This window comes from Chaetodon auriga, chromosome 10 (assembly GCF_051107435.1).
Source record: "Chaetodon auriga isolate fChaAug3 chromosome 10, fChaAug3.hap1, whole genome shotgun sequence".
Lineage (NCBI taxonomy): Eukaryota > Metazoa > Chordata > Actinopteri > Chaetodontiformes > Chaetodontidae > Chaetodon > Chaetodon auriga.
In genome coordinates this window covers 9,444,059-9,459,555 of record NC_135083.1, presented here as the reverse complement: position 1 = coordinate 9,459,555, position 15,497 = coordinate 9,444,059, and the positions used below count along the sequence as shown (strand labels likewise).

The 15,497-nt window shown below is 43.1% G+C and overlaps 1 protein-coding gene across 1 annotated transcript; it reads right to left on the bottom strand.

Annotated features, from left to right (window-relative positions):
- Positions 1-1,257: 1,257 nt before the first annotated feature.
- LOC143327269 (cytosolic sulfotransferase 3-like) lies at positions 1,258-3,625 on the bottom strand. Its single transcript, XM_076741531.1, has 8 exons — positions 3,407-3,625; positions 3,040-3,178; positions 2,807-2,935; positions 2,598-2,698; positions 2,321-2,447; positions 2,124-2,221; positions 1,855-2,029; positions 1,258-1,756 (listed from the first exon to the last, which is right to left on the bottom strand). Exons 1-8 carry the CDS (start codon positions 3,425-3,427, stop codon positions 1,644-1,646), a joined length of 903 nt encoding a protein of 300 aa, XP_076597646.1. The 5' UTR covers positions 3,428-3,625; the 3' UTR covers positions 1,258-1,643.
- Between the last annotated feature and the right edge of the window lie 11,872 nt (positions 3,626-15,497).

Genomic DNA, 15,497 nt, shown 5'->3' with positions numbered 1-15,497 from the left:
TCTGTTTGAGTGAGATATGTTTCATTTTTTCTTCACTCCTTTTGAGTGCGCTTTTTGTTTCCCATTTCTTGTGAAAATAAATCGCTTTAATTTGAGTCCCTCTCGTCTCTGGTCTGCATCTATGAGCCCTAAAGAAAATACCTTGAAGGCTAAGCCTAACAGCGTGCTGCTGGCTTCTTCACTGTACTTTTCTCGTCTCCTTGTAACAACTAGAGAAATAACAGGACTCAATTGCACAACTGAGATGAATTGTTGATCAAAAAACCGTCTTGACTTGCAAAAGTTTGGTACACGGAGTCAGTCAGCAGATCAGGCTGACAAAGAAGACAAAAGTCCATGAAAACTAAGCACAGATCAAATGCACCTGGAAAACTAGACCTTAGGAAAAAGGCTGGCATAATTGGCAAAGGGTAGAAAGACAAACTGCCACTGAGATAGGACACCGCATGTCATGATTCAGCTCCGGTGTCTCTGTTCTCCCAGGGCTAACAGTGTTTTTCTTTCCTCCCTCTCTGTCAGCAGGCGGAGCTCGAAAGAGAGAGAGACGGGTCTGATCTCCCCAGGTGTGAGTTCATTAGACACACCTGCGCTCCATCGGCTAATCAACCGACTTCTTAAGCCAGCTCCAGTTTGACTCCTGTGCCAGATTATTCTCTATGCTCTTGCCATACGAGTTCTGCACCTGTTGCTATCTCTTGTCTCTCTCTCTTTCGTGCCTCCAGTGATTGTGGTTTTGCTGTGCATCTTCTCTAGTGAGTTTGCTCCTAGACACCCTTAATTATTCTACCTCCTGAGTGAGTTTTTCGCCCTTGTGATGTTTTTGTGTTTTTTACTGAGTTGCTACTTTTCCCGCAGTGGTGTTTTTGAGTTTTCTTTTTCCTTGTCGGTCCTTTTCCCTGTAAAGGTGATTCTGAGTTCTACAATAAACTCTTTTTGTTACGACTCTGCATCTGGGTCCAGGCTCTCCCTGCTCACACGTGACACCGTACAGACGAAATACATAGGTGAAGACTGAAATCATGGAGAGCATTTTCACAGTAATATAAAGTCCATGTAAGAGGCCACAGATGGCCCACAAGACTGTTTGATCTGCTCTGCAAGGTTATTCATAAATGCAAAAAAGCAAGCTTTTCTTCCACATAGAAAGTTACATAAAATTGTAGACTAAAACATTCTTCCAAGTGGTCCCTGAACGCACCACAAACATAGTGGTTGATATCATGTCTCAAAAAACGGAAAACAAGAATACAAAGAAAATGAGTGCTTTCTGTTTTATTGTAAATATAAAATGAAAACCTTTGGATTCATTTTATTGCTCACAATCAGTATCAGTAGAAATGGTGTACAGCTGCTCTTTCATTACACATTATCAAACAAATATATGGGTAATACAGTGGACTTGATACTCTAAGCCTACATGTTGAAAAATATTCACTTTTTTTTTTCACATACATTCTCTTGTTATGACAGACGTGTTCACCTTCAGACATGACTCGTCATTTGATTTGTATTGTGCTTCATGATATGTAGTTCACAGCCTTGATTCAGATAAAAATCACAAGAAGACACACTCCACACCTCTGCTGTCACATTAGAGGTAAATATAATGGACCAGTCTCCACATACAGTCAGTCCAGTCCCGTTCAGATTACAGTGCGAAACTGAAGTGAAGGATCCTTCATCTTCTTCTTGTAGTCTTCATCAAACTCTTCATTCTGGGCCACAGTGAAATGGTTCTTCCAGTCACCGACCTTCCCTGCAGAACCACCAACAATCAGTCAGGTATTTCAGCCAAAGGTGGAGATCTGATATTTTTCTTGTCACACACATTTAGTTATGAATCAATCACATTACCTTTTCTCATGAAAGGAGAAATTTTGAAATCCATAAGTGGGATAGTAGAATAGTTGGTCATGTCGTTCTTTTTCATATTATCAAACTGCACTCCACCTGTAATTTGTTTCTTCTCCTCCACTGAAGGAGACAAACCGAGAAAGGAGCAGAGTTTGTCAATTTCCCGTCCAGTATCCTGGAAGAGCAATGGCCATATATCGTCATTCTATTATTACAGCTGGAGGAGACCTTTAGCAAAGTCATCGAAAGAACAAAAACTTCTGACGTACCTCAACCATGTCTTCATAGAACATGTAATGGAGGTTAGAATAAGCCTGTTTCTTCTTCCACCAGCCGTTCACATGGTCATACCAGGGTCCAAACGCCACTAAAGCAACAGAACAATGCATGAAAACATCAGTAGTGTTCAGTAGAAATCTGTGCATGTCTGTTCCAATAAAAATAATATTATTAATGCATTTCGTACTCTTTCCCTTCATAAATCTTTGGAGGTAGCTGCTCCAGTCTCCAGGCTCTGGCTGAACCTGGGTCATGCGCTCAAAGTGAAAATAAGAGACCATGTTGTCTTTGGCATTGCGGGCCACATAGACTACCTACAGAGGAAGAAAATACTTAAATTATAACATTACATGAGACATGATGTACCTTATTGTTTATGTTGTAACAGGAGGTAGAAATACCTCAAATTCTACGGCTTCTGATCCATACATTGATTTCATACAAATAAAACACAAACTACTGACCTTGCAGTTTTGCTCCCAAAAGGACTTTGGCACAAGCTGGACCTGAAGGTGAGTTTTAATGAGTCGTGGAGAAGTGGGAAGGTTGTTCGCCAGGTCAACTCCTATATGAAGAGATAGAGATGGAGTAATCACATCCTGTCAAGTGCTTCAGTAGTTTTTTGACTCTTACAGTGTTTGTGAAATATGTTATGTTTGATCATCTGTTGAACCTATATACACAGACGGCAACATCATCTCCAAGAAAGGCACTCTTTCATATATTGGGATGGATGTCTGACGCTCTGGGGATATCTGGCCAAAATGCAGCAGGTCAAGGATGTAGGAGACCCATGTGGTTCCTAAAAGAGAGAGAGGAAAATAAAATGATCCCAGCCCCTCTCCTCTATACACGCACCTTTTATGAGCAATAAAGCATTTACACTGACTGTTTATGTGGACTGACCAGCTTTGGGGAATGTTGCGATAAGTATGTCATCTGGCCTGGCCTGAAAGTTTTGAACGTTCTCCCAGTTGTCGGTGAAATAGTGGGTCATTGAGACTCCATGGAAATCAAGCAGTTCTGGTCGAGGGGGAATATCCGTCTTTTCAAAAAGAAAAGTCAAAATATACAAAACACATGATCATTTTGTGAGAGTGATCAAACTGCAGCAATGTGATTGTACGTAAAGGAATACAAACAATGTAGTCCACTCTCAGTTGCAGACGGTAAAGCATGTTTTGCAAGTAATGAACCCCAATACAAAATAAAGCACACTGTAGCTTCACACTGAAGCTACTGGATCTGGAAAAGAATGCAAACAGCACTGTACCTTGTCTGGATCAACTGACATTCTGATGGCTGCTGGTTTCTCGCTGTGTTTCTGCTCTCTCGTCCTGCTGTAATTTTTGTCCAGGCACGCAGACAATAGTAATATCTCTCTCCTCTCATTACATAACACTGTCTCTCTGCTTATTATAGGCACAGTTACAGATGTGATAGTTGAAAGTCCAGCCCCTTCCTGTCCATACAAAAATCCTGGATTTTTACCCTTTATTCACCATGGTCATGTTTAGAGTAAAATGTTTTTCAAGAATTTCAACAGAATGATATCTAGACAAGGCTCACCATATGCAATCTCATATAATCCTTAAGAAGATTTTTTTAATTTTAAACCAATGAAAAGTGAAAGTAGTCTTTAAACGGTGTAAAAAGCTTTGGACTTGGATATAATGAAAGCACTTTCAAACAGTGTCAGCCACTTGTGAACTGACTATACAGTGAAAGGCTTCAACTCAAAACATATGGCATTCTTTCTCTTTAAGGTTCATTTGAGGTTGTGTGGGAAGAAAAACAGCTGTGTTCTGCCAAATTAAAGAGCAGTATTTCTGCAGTGTCCTAAATTCCCGTTTCCCCCATATATATTGATAAAGAGTCTTGGCACATTTTCAAAAACCCTCACCGGGCACTGACAAATTCATATCCTTTACTTGCTTTGTAAAACACCTCTGTCCATTCTCATGAGCTAAACATGACATATTGATTAAGTAATGAAACCCATTTGAAAGTAAAGCACACTACAGGTTTAAATGGAGATAAATTTAGAGACATATCTTGTCCTGATCAACAGACATTCTGAGTGCTGCTGGTTTCTTTACTGTACATCTCTCGTCTCCTCGTAACAACTGGAGAAATAACTAACAGGACCCAACAAAGAGAAGACAAAAGCTGAGGTCCAGGAAAACTAAGCACAGATCAAATACACCAGGAAAAATAGACACTCGGAAAAAGGCTGGAACAATTGGCACAGGGTAGAAAGACAAACTGGCACTGAGATAGGGCACCGCACACACTAAATACAGTAGGGAGGGAAGGCCAATGTGACACAGGTGAAACTAACTGGGCAGAATACACAATGGCTGTGTTCGAAACCTCCTTCTACATCCTACTGACCAACACAATATAGTTGAGTGAGGGCCTGGGAAGAGGGGAAGCGACTCTTGAGATTCAGGAATGCTGATTCTGCCTCAGGGATCCAGTGGAATGGAGCTGAGGTGGAGGTGAGAGCAGTGAGGTGATGCCAATCGAATGTAGCTGCAGTTGAAACGCTGGTAGAAAGTGGCAACTCTGACATCTCTGATGTGGACGAGACGGCTGGCATAGTGGAGGTCTACATTGGTGGAAGAGAGGAAAATTGTAGACTAAAGTCCCCCCATATACAGTCCCCTCCAAAGTATTGGAACGGCAAGGCCAATTTCTTTGTTTCTGTAGTTCACTAAAGACATTTGGATTTAAGGTCAAGAGATGAATATGAGACAAGAGTTCAGACTTTCAGCTTTTATTTGCTGGTATTTACACGTAGATGTATTAAACAACTCAGGATACATCACCGTTTGTATTAGACCACAGCATTTTTAGATGAGCAAAAGTAAAGGAACAACAACATTAATATTTGTTAGCATAACCCTTGCTTGCAATAACTGCCTCAAGCCTGCGACCCATCGACATCACCAAATGGTTGCATTCTTCACTTGTGATGCTATTCCAGGCTTTTACCACAGCTTCTTTCAGTTCTTGTTTGTTTCGGGGGGTTTCTCCCTTCAGTCTTCTCTTTAGGAGGTGAAATACATGTTCACTTGGGTTAAGTCAGCTGACTGACTTGGCCAGTCTAAAACTTTCCACTTTTTGCCCCTGTAGTCCTTTGTTTTGTTTGCAGTTTGCTTTGGGTCATTGTCCTGCTGCATGATAAACCTCCTCCCGATTAGGTTGGATGCATTTCTCTGTAAATTGGCAGACAAAATGTTTCTGTACACTTCGGAATTCATTCTGCTGCTACCATCATCAGTTACATCATCAATAAATATTAATCAGCCTGTTCCAGAAGCAGCCATGCACACCCAAGCCATGACATTACCTCCTCCATGCTTCACAGATGAGCTTGTATGCTTCGGGTCAAGAGCAGTTGCTTTCTTTCTCCACCCTTTGGCCTTCCCATCATTTCGGTAGAGATTAATCTTGGTCTCATCAGTCCATAAGATTGTGTTCCAGAAGTTTTTTGGCTCATCTCTGTACTTCTTGGCAAATTCCAATCTGGCCTTCCGATTCTTACTGCTGATGAGTGGTTTGCATCTTGTGGTGTGGCCTCTATATTTATTCTCATGGAGTCTTCTTCCAACAGTGGATTGGGATACCTTCACCCCTGAACTCTGGAGGTTGTTGGTGTTGTCACTTACTGATGTTTTTGGTGTTTTCTTCACAGCTCTCACAATTTTTCTGTCATCAACTGCAGTTGTTTTCCTTGGCCAACCTGTTTGATGTCTGTTGCTCAGTACACCAGTGGTTTCTTTCTTTTTCAGGACATTCCAAATTGTTGTGGTTGCTTTGCCTAATGCTTGTCCAATGGTTCTTTTCAATTTTCTAAAAATTGCTTCCTTTTCTCCAATAGACAGCTCTCTGGTCTTCATGTTGGTTTACCCTCTTTAACAAGAAATGGACTTTTTATAGGTTTAAACCAAGACTAAAAACTTGGACTAGTCATGCAGAGCTATTTAATGTTTGATGAATCAACCTAAAAGGCAACACCTGGGCAACAAGAAACACCTGTCAGTCACATGTTCCAATAGTTTTACTCATTTGAAAAATGGTTGGGTTCAAACAAAGGGTGGTATGTCTTGAGTTCTTTAACGCATCTAGATGTAAATTCCAGAAAATAAAAGCTGAAATTCTGAACTCTTGTCTCATACTCATCTTTTGATCTTAAACACAAATGTCTTTAGTGAACAACAAAAACAAAGAAATTGGCCTTGCCATTCCAATACTTTTGGAGGGGACTGTGTCCATGACCAGCCTCCCCTCAGTGGTGGTGAGAGGGGTTTCATAAAGTATGAAAATATTTTTATGTACCATTCATACTTTTTACCTATTTTCTGATCAATTTGTTTTTAAATGTCTTAAACACGGAAGACAAGAATACAATGAATATGAGTGAATTCTTATTGTTTAATTGAAAATATAAAATATGGCTATGAAAACCTTTGGATTCATTTTGTTGATCACATTAATCTCTTGGTCTCATTTAATAGTATCAGTATAAATGATGTACAGCTGCTCTTTCATTACACATTAATGAACAAATATTTGAGTAATACAGTGGACATAATACTCTAAGCCTACGTGTATTGAAGGATTTCTGGTTAATGAAATGCTCATTGTCAAATATTTTCTTCACATACATTCTCTTGTTATGGCAGACATGTTCACTTTCTTTTGTTGAACTGCTAAGCAAAATTGACATTTTTAAACATTTATAACATTGCCATTATTTTTCCTAACAAAAAGTTCTCCAATTTATGAAGCCTGACATGTTCATAAACAAGAAAATATAAGATTACCATAGTTTTAAAAAAAAACAAACAAGTTCCCCTCATCCCACCCAAACACATGAGATATCATTGGAAAGGCCAGGATGTCCTCTACTGAGCACACCAGGACTTAGTAGGGTAGCTCAAATGAGTCAAAAGATATAGACCAAAACCAAATGTCCACTACACATGACACAAATGAATAGGCTGGGTCTCAGGAGGATATGTGTAAAGCAAGAGTCTTGGCCCATTTTCAAAAACCCCCACTGGGCACTGACCTAAGGGCATTGTGGAGCTGTGGATATGTCACAACCTTGGAGTGACACCTGCACATTATTTTAAGAAAGATTTATTGTGCTGCATTACACATTTTAAAGCACAGATAATGTCTGGCAGATTGTCAGATTGTTTCAAAAAGTTTCAAGTCATCTTAAAGGAGGGAAAAGCAAGAACAAATTCAGATCCTTTACTTGCTTTGTAAAATACCTCTGTCCATTCTGATTAACTAAAATGTCATATTTATTAAGTAATGAAACCCATATGAAAGTAAAGCACACTGCAGGTTTAAATGGAGATAAATTTAGAGACATACCTTGTCCGGATCAACAGACATTCTGCTTGTGTTATGATCCTGTTACCTGTCTTGTCCTGGTGTTTTCCTTTTCCCTCTTCCCTCGTGTTATCTGGCCGTCTGTCTGTTCCGTCGTCTGTCTTAGCTGTGAGTGTCCCTGCACTCAGCTGACTCCACCTATTCAGCAGGGCACCTGGCACGCATCAGCCTGATTAGGGCAGAGTATAAAAGGAAGGCTCTCTGTGACGACTGTTGTTTCTTCGTGCTTCCGAGATCATTTCCAGTGTGAGTAGAGCGTTCCTCCATCATTCCTCCTCTAGTGCTTTTGTTTGTTAATGTTGGACTTCTTTTGCTTGGACTGCCACTGAACGTGTGCGTTTTGTTTCAGTGCCTTCCTGCCTCGTCTGCGTTTGTGCGTTGCCTCAACCCATGCTTCAGAGCTCCCTTAGTTTATTTCATTTCCACTCTGTTTGAGTGAGATATGTTTCATTTTTTCTCCACTCCTTTTGAGTGCGCTTTTTATTTCCCATTTCTTGTGAAAATAAATCGCTTTAATTTGAGTCCCTCTCGTCTCTGGTCTGCATCTATGAGCCCTAAAGAAAATACCTTGAAGGCTAAGCCTAACAGCGTGCTGCTGTAATTTTCTCGTCTCCTTGTAACAACTAGACAAATAACTAACAGGACTCAGTTGCACAACTCAGATGAATTGTTGATCAAAAAAAACATCTTGACTTGCAAAAGTTTGGTACACAGGGAGTCAGTCAGCAGATCAGGCTGACAAAGAAGACAAAAGTCTAGGAAAACTAAGCACAGATCAAATGCACCTGGAAAACTAGACCTTAGGAAAAAGGCTGGAATAATTGGCAAAGGGTAGAAAGACAAACTGCCACTGAGATAGGACACCGCATGTCATGATTCGGCTCCGGTGTCTCTGTTCTCCCAGGGCTAACAGTGTTTTTCTTTCCTCCCTCTCTGTCAGCAGGCGGAGCTCGAGAGAGAGACGGGTCTGATCTCCCCAGGTGCGAGTTCATTAGACACACCTGCGCTTCATCGGCTAATCAACCGGCTTCTTAAGCCAGCTCCAGTTTGACTCCTGTGCCAGATTATTAGGGCCACGGGGCAAGCCACGAGCACTACTGCCTACAGCAAAGCTGTAGACAGTAGTGCTCGGGGCGAAGCCCCGAGCACTATTGTTATCCTGCGTGTTTTTTCTTCTTCTTATTATTATTATTATTAGGGCCACGGGGCAAGCCCCGAGCACTATTGTTATCCTGCGTGTTTTTTCTTCTTCTTATTATTATTATTATTAGGGCCACGGGGCAAGCCCCGAGCACTATTGTTATCCTGCGTGTTTTTTCTTCTTCTTATTATTAGGGCCACGGGGCAAGCCACGAGCACTACTGCCTACAGCAAAGCTGTAGACAGTAGTGCTCGGGGCGAAGCCCCGAGCACTATTGTTATCCTGCGTGTTTTTTCTTCTTATTATTAGGGCCACGGGGCAGCCACGAGCACTACTGCCTACAGCAAAGCTGTAGACAGTAGTGCTCGGGGCGAAGCCCCGAGCACTATTGTTATCCTGCGTGTTTTTTCTTATTAGGGCCACGGGGCAGCCACGAGCACTACTGCCTACAGCAAAGCTGTAGACAGTAGTGCTCGGGGCGAAGCCCCGAGCACTATTGTTATCCTGCGTGTTTTTTCTTCTTATTATTATTATTAGGGCCACGGGGCAGCCACGAGCACTACTGCCTACAGCAAAGCTGTAGACAGTAGTGCTCGGGGCGAAGCCCCGAGCACTATTGTTATCCTGCGTGTTTTTTCTTCTTCTTATTATTATTATTAGGGCCACGGGGCAGCCACGAGCACTACTGCCTACAGCAAAGCTGTAGACAGTAGTGCTCGGGGCGAAGCCCCGAGCACTATTGTTATCCTGCGTGTTTTTTCTTCTTATTATTATTATTATTATTATTATTCTTCCTCTTCCGTGTCAAATTTCGATTCGCTACTCCTCCTACAGTTTTGGGAGCACCCACGCAAAAGTTATATCAAAACGTGCGTCTCGATCGGGATCGGCGTGCTATTATTTTTGGGAAATTTATCGCAGTTTTTCGCGACGTAAGTCGCGAAAAACTGCGATAAATTTCCCATAAGAAATGAATGGGAGGAGGTAAAAATCATTCCACTTTTTCTACTGGCTACTGCTCCGGCATACTTTCACCTAGAGACTCCATTTAAACTTTAAATTGTAGACACAAGTCTTGTCTATTAGTGTATTAAGTCACGTTTTGATAACTCATGTAGTTTTTGAATAATCCCTCATCAATGACCATGAGCGTTTTTGGAGAAATTCTCAGATTTCAATGGGTGTGTATTGCGCAGACAGTTAGAGGCTAGAGTGGGTGACATCATCGCTAGAGTGGGAGAGAGCCGATTAAAAACGACTAGGTTTTTGCTCTTTCCACGCTCCTCCCGGCCACAGTTTACACTCTACAGGCATGATTTTTTCCAAAGTTGTAGACAAACTTGTCCTCTCTCTCACAATGTGCTCGAAAAATCTGTGAGACAAACAGAATTTGAATTAGCAGCCTCTAAGCGCGGCCACGTCTGTCTCTGCTCTCCATGCACTCCAATACAAAGATTTTCGGAGAGAAGCAGAAAGGAGCCCTGTTTTCAACTCGCGACTGTGTCCACAAAATATTCTGTAGAAACACAAAATTACACCAAAACGTTCAGGAAGTCCTCAAGGCGCTCACGGTGTCTTTGTTTTTCTGATAGGAGCTTCCGTTCTCTCAGGAGAAGCCCAAATGTGAGAGGAGTGCAGAGGCAGAAAATCGCTCGTTTTCTCCGCTTTTCTGTCGCCCCTCTCTGTCTGCCCCTATCGTCATGGGCAACCAAGCCAAATTGCCGTGACAACCACTGAGCCTCAGTGGCAGAGAGCCTAAAAAAACCTCCAGATTTTCTGTCTTTCCAGGCTCCTCCCGGCCACAGTTTACACACTACAGGCATGATTTTTTCCACAGTTGCAGACAAACTTGTCCTCTCTCTCACAATGTGCTGGAAAAATGTGTGAGACTTACAGAATTTGAATTAGCAGCCTCTAAGCCCGGCCACTTCTGTCTCTGTCTCTTTTTCTCTCTCTGAGTGCATGTGTGCCTGAGTGCTGACAGGGGGCGTGTGTGTGCGTGCGCAGCTGTGTCTCATAGAGCATGATTGGGAGGGGCTCTGAAGTTGCTGTGGCAACCTCTGAGGCTCAGTACCTCTGTGAGCACTTCTCTCTCATGCTCCCACACACAAATAAACAGACATATGGGCATATAATGTAATGTATATGTACGCGGTCGGGCAGTAGACCCCGTGGCCCTTTCAAAATTTCCCGCAGGGAAATTGTCTAGTTATTATTAGGGCCACGGGGCAAGCCACGAGCACTACTGCCTACAGCAAAGCTGTAGACAGTAGTGCTCGGGGCGAAGCCCCGAGCACTATTGTTATCCTGCGGGTTTTTTCTTATTATTATTATTATTATTCTTCCTCTTCCGTGCTTTTTTCGATTCGCTACTCCTCCTACAGTTTTGGGAGCACCCACGCAAATGTTATATCAAAACGTGCGTCTTGATCGGGATCGCTATGCTATTATTTTTCTTAAATTTATCGCAGTTTTTCGCGACGTAAGTCGCGAAAAACTGCGATAAATTTCCCATAAGAAATGAATGGGAGGTGGTAAAAATTGTCGCACTTTTTCTACTGGCTACTGCTCCGGCATACTTTCACCTAGAGACTCCATTTAAACTTTGAATTGTAGACACAAGTCTTGTCTATTGGTGTATTAAGCCACGTTTTAATAACTCGTGTAGTTTTTGAGTAATCCCTCATCAATGACCATGAGCGTTTTTGGAGAAATTCTCAGATTTCAATGGGTGTGTATTGCGCGGACAGTTAGAGGCTAGAGTGGGTGACATCATCGCTAGAGTGGGAGAGAGCCGATTAAAAACGACTAGGTTTTTGCTCTTTCCACGCTCCTCCCGGCCACAGTTTACACTCTACAGGCATGATTTTTTCCACAGTTGTAGACAAACTTGTCCTCTCTCTCACAATGTGCTCGAAAAATCTGTGAGACAAACAGAATTTGAATTAGCAGCCTCTAAGCGCGGCCACGTCTGTCTCTGCTCTCCATGCACTCCAATACAAAGATTTTCGGAGAGAGCAGAAAGGAGCCCCGTTTTCAACTCGCGACTGTGTCCACAAAATATTCTGTAGAAACACAAAATTACACCAAATCGTTCAGGAAGTCCTCAAGGCGCTCACGGTGTCTTTGTTTTTCTGATAGGAGCTACCGTTCTCTCAGGAGAAGCCCAAATGTGAGAGGAGTGCAGAGGCAGAAAATCGCTCGTTTTCTCCGCTTTTCTGTCGCCCCTCTCTGTCTGCCCCTATCGTCATGGGCAACCAAGCCAAATTGCCGTGACAACCACTGAGCCTCAGTGGCAGAGAGCCTGAAAAAAAGTCTAGATTTTTTGTCTTTCCAGGCTCCTCCCGGCCACAGTTTACACACTACAGGCATGATTTTTTCCACAGTTGTAGACAAACTTGTCCTCTCTCTCACAATGTGCTGGAAAAATGTGTGAGACTTACAGAATTTGAATTAGACGCCTCTAAGCCCGGCCACTGTCTCTTTTTCTCTCTCTGAGTGCATGTGTGCCTGAGTGCTGAGAGGGGGCGTGTGTGTGCGTGCGCAGCTGTGTCTCATAGAGCATGATTGGGAGGGGCTCTGGAGTTGCTGTGGCAACCTCTGAGGCTCAGTACCTCTGTGAGCACTTCTCTCTCATGCTCCCTTACACAAATAAACAGACATATGGGCATATAATGTAATGTATATGTACGCGGTCGGGCAGTAGACCCCGTGGCCCTTTCAAAATTTCCCGCAGGGAAATTGTCTAGTTATTCTTCCTCTTCCGTGTCAAATTTCGATTCGCTACTCCTCCTACAGTTTTGGGAGCACCCACGCAAAAGTTATATCAAAACGTGCGTCTCGATCGGGATCGGCGTGCTATTATTTTTCTCTATAGAATACGCGTTTTTCGCGACGTAAGTCGCGAAAAACGCGTATTCGTTTCCCATAAGAAATGAATGGGAGGCGGTAAAAATTGTCGCACTTTTTCTACTGGCTACTGCTCCGGCATACTTTCACCTAGAGACTCCATTTAAACTTTAAATTGTAGACACAAGTCTTGTCTATTGCTGTATTAAGCCACGTTTTGATAACTCGTGTAGTTTTTGAATAATCCCTCATCAATGACCATGAGCGTTTTTGGAGAAATTCTCAGATTTCAATGGGTGTGTATTGCGCGGACAGTTAGAGGCTAGAGTGGGTGACATCATCGCTAGAGTGGGAGAGAGCCGAAAAAAACGCCTAGATTTTTGCTCTTTCCACGCTCCTCCTGGCCACAGTTTACGCTCTACAGGCGTGATTTTTTCCACAGTTGTAGACAAACTTGTCCTCTCTCTCACAATGTGCTGGAAAAATCTGTGAGACTTACAGAATTTGAGTTAGCAGCCTCTAAGCGCGGCCACGTCTGTCTCTGCTCCCCATGCACTCCAATACAAAGATTTTCTGAGAGAAGCAGAAAGGAGCCCCGTTTTCAACTCGCGACTGTGTCCACAATATTTGCTGTAGAAACACAAAATTACACCAAATCGTTCAGGAAGTCCTCAAGGCGCCCACGGTGTTTTTGTTTTTCTGATAGGAGCTACCGTTCTCTCAGGAGAAGCCCAAACGTGAGAGGAGTGCAGAGGCAGAAAATCGCTCGTTTTCTCCGCTTTTCTGTCGCCCCTCTCTGTCTGCCCCTATCGTCATGGGCAACCAAGCCAAATTGCCATGACAACCACTGAGCCTCAGTGGCAGAGAGCCTTTTTTTAACTCCAGATTTTCTGTCTTTCCACGCTCCTCCCGGCCACAGTTTACACACTACAGGCATGATTTTTTCCACAGTTGCAGACAAACTTGTCCTCTCTCTCACAATGTGCTGGAAAAATGTGTGAGACTTACAGAATTTGAATTAGAGGCCTCTAAGCCCGGCCATGTCTGTCTTTGTCTCTTTTTCTCTCTCTGAGTGCATGTGTGCCTGAGTGCTGAGAGGGGGCGTGTGTGTGCGTGCGCAGCTGGGTCTCATAGAGCATGATTGGGAGGGGCTCTGAAGTTGCTGTGGCAACCTCTGAGGCTCAGTACCTCTGTGAGCACTTCTCTCTCATGCTCCCACATGGAAATAAACAGACATATGGGCATATAATGTAATGTATATGTACGCGGTCGGGCAGTAGACCCCGTGGCCCTTTCAAAATTTCCCGCAGGGAAATTGTCTAGTTATTATTATTATTCTTCCTCTTCCGTGTCAAATTTCGATTCGCTACTCCTCCTACAGTTTTGGGAGCACCCACGCAAAAGTTATATCAAAACGTGCGTCTCGATCGGGATCGGCGTGCTATTATTTTTGGGAAATTTATCGCAGTTTTTCGCGACGTAAGTCGCGAAAAACTGCGATAAATTTCCCATAAGAAATGAATGGGAGGAGGTAAAAATCATTCCACTTTTTCTACTGGCTACTGCTCCGGCATACTTTCACCTAGAGACTCCATTTAAACTTTAAATTGTAGACACAAGTCTTGTCTATTAGTGTATTAAGTCACGTTTTGATAACTCATGTAGTTTTTGAATAATCCCTCATCAATGACCATGAGCGTTTTTGGAGAAATTCTCAGATTTCAATGGGTGTGTATTGCGCAGACAGTTAGAGGCTAGAGTGGGTGACATCATCGCTAGAGTGGGAGAGAGCCGATTAAAAACGACTAGGTTTTTGCTCTTTCCACGCTCCTCCCGGCCACAGTTTACACTCTACAGGCATGATTTTTTCCAAAGTTGTAGACAAACTTGTCCTCTCTCTCACAATGTGCTCGAAAAATCTGTGAGACAAACAGAATTTGAATTAGCAGCCTCTAAGCGCGGCCACGTCTGTCTCTGCTCTCCATGCACTCCAATACAAAGATTTTCGGAGAGAAGCAGAAAGGAGCCCTGTTTTCAACTCGCGACTGTGTCCACAAAATATTCTGTAGAAACACAAAATTACACCAAAACGTTCAGGAAGTCCTCAAGGCGCTCACGGTGTCTTTGTTTTTCTGATAGGAGCTTCCGTTCTCTCAGGAGAAGCCCAAATGTGAGAGGAGTGCAGAGGCAGAAAATCGCTCGTTTTCTCCGCTTTTCTGTCGCCCCTCTCTGTCTGCCCCTATCGTCATGGGCAACCAAGCCAAATTGCCGTGACAACCACTGAGCCTCAGTGGCAGAGAGCCTAAAAAAACCTCCAGATTTTCTGTCTTTCCAGGCTCCTCCCGGCCACAGTTTACACACTACAGGCATGATTTTTTCCACAGTTGCAGACAAACTTGTCCTCTCTCTCACAATGTGCTGGAAAAATGTGTGAGACTTACAGAATTTGAATTAGCAGCCTCTAAGCCCGGCCACTTCTGTCTCTGTCTCTTTTTCTCTCTCTGAGTGCATGTGTGCCTGAGTGCTGACAGGGGGCGTGTGTGTGCGTGCGCAGCTGTGTCTCATAGAGCATGATTGGGAGGGGCTCTGAAGTTGCTGTGGCAACCTCTGAGGCTCAGTACCTCTGTGAGCACTTCTCTCTCATGCTCCCACACACAAATAAACAGACATATGGGCATATAATGTAATGTATATGTACGCGGTCGGGCAGTAGACCCCGTGGCCCTTTCAAAATTTCCCGCAGGGAAATTGTCTAGTTATTATTATTATTCTTCCTCTTCCGTGTCAAATTTTGGACCGCTACTCCTCCTACAGTTTTGGGAGCACCCACGCAAATGTTATATCAAAACGTGCGTCTCGATCGGGATCGGCGTGCTATTATTTTTGGGAAATTTATCGCAGTTTTTCGCGACTTACGTCGCGAAAAACTGCGATAAATTTCCCATAAGAAATGAATGGGAGG

Coding starts and splice junctions, on each gene's coding strand:
- LOC143327269 (XM_076741531.1), bottom strand. CDS start 3,427: ATGTCAGTTGATCCAGACAAG. Junction 3,179..3,406: donor TGTCAGTTGATCCAGACAAG/GTACAGTGCTGT, acceptor CTTTTTGAAAAG/ACGGATATTCCCCCTCGACC. Junction 2,222..2,320: donor AAGATTTATGAAGGGAAAGA/GTACGAAATGCA, acceptor CTGTTGCTTTAG/TGGCGTTTGGACCCTGGTAT.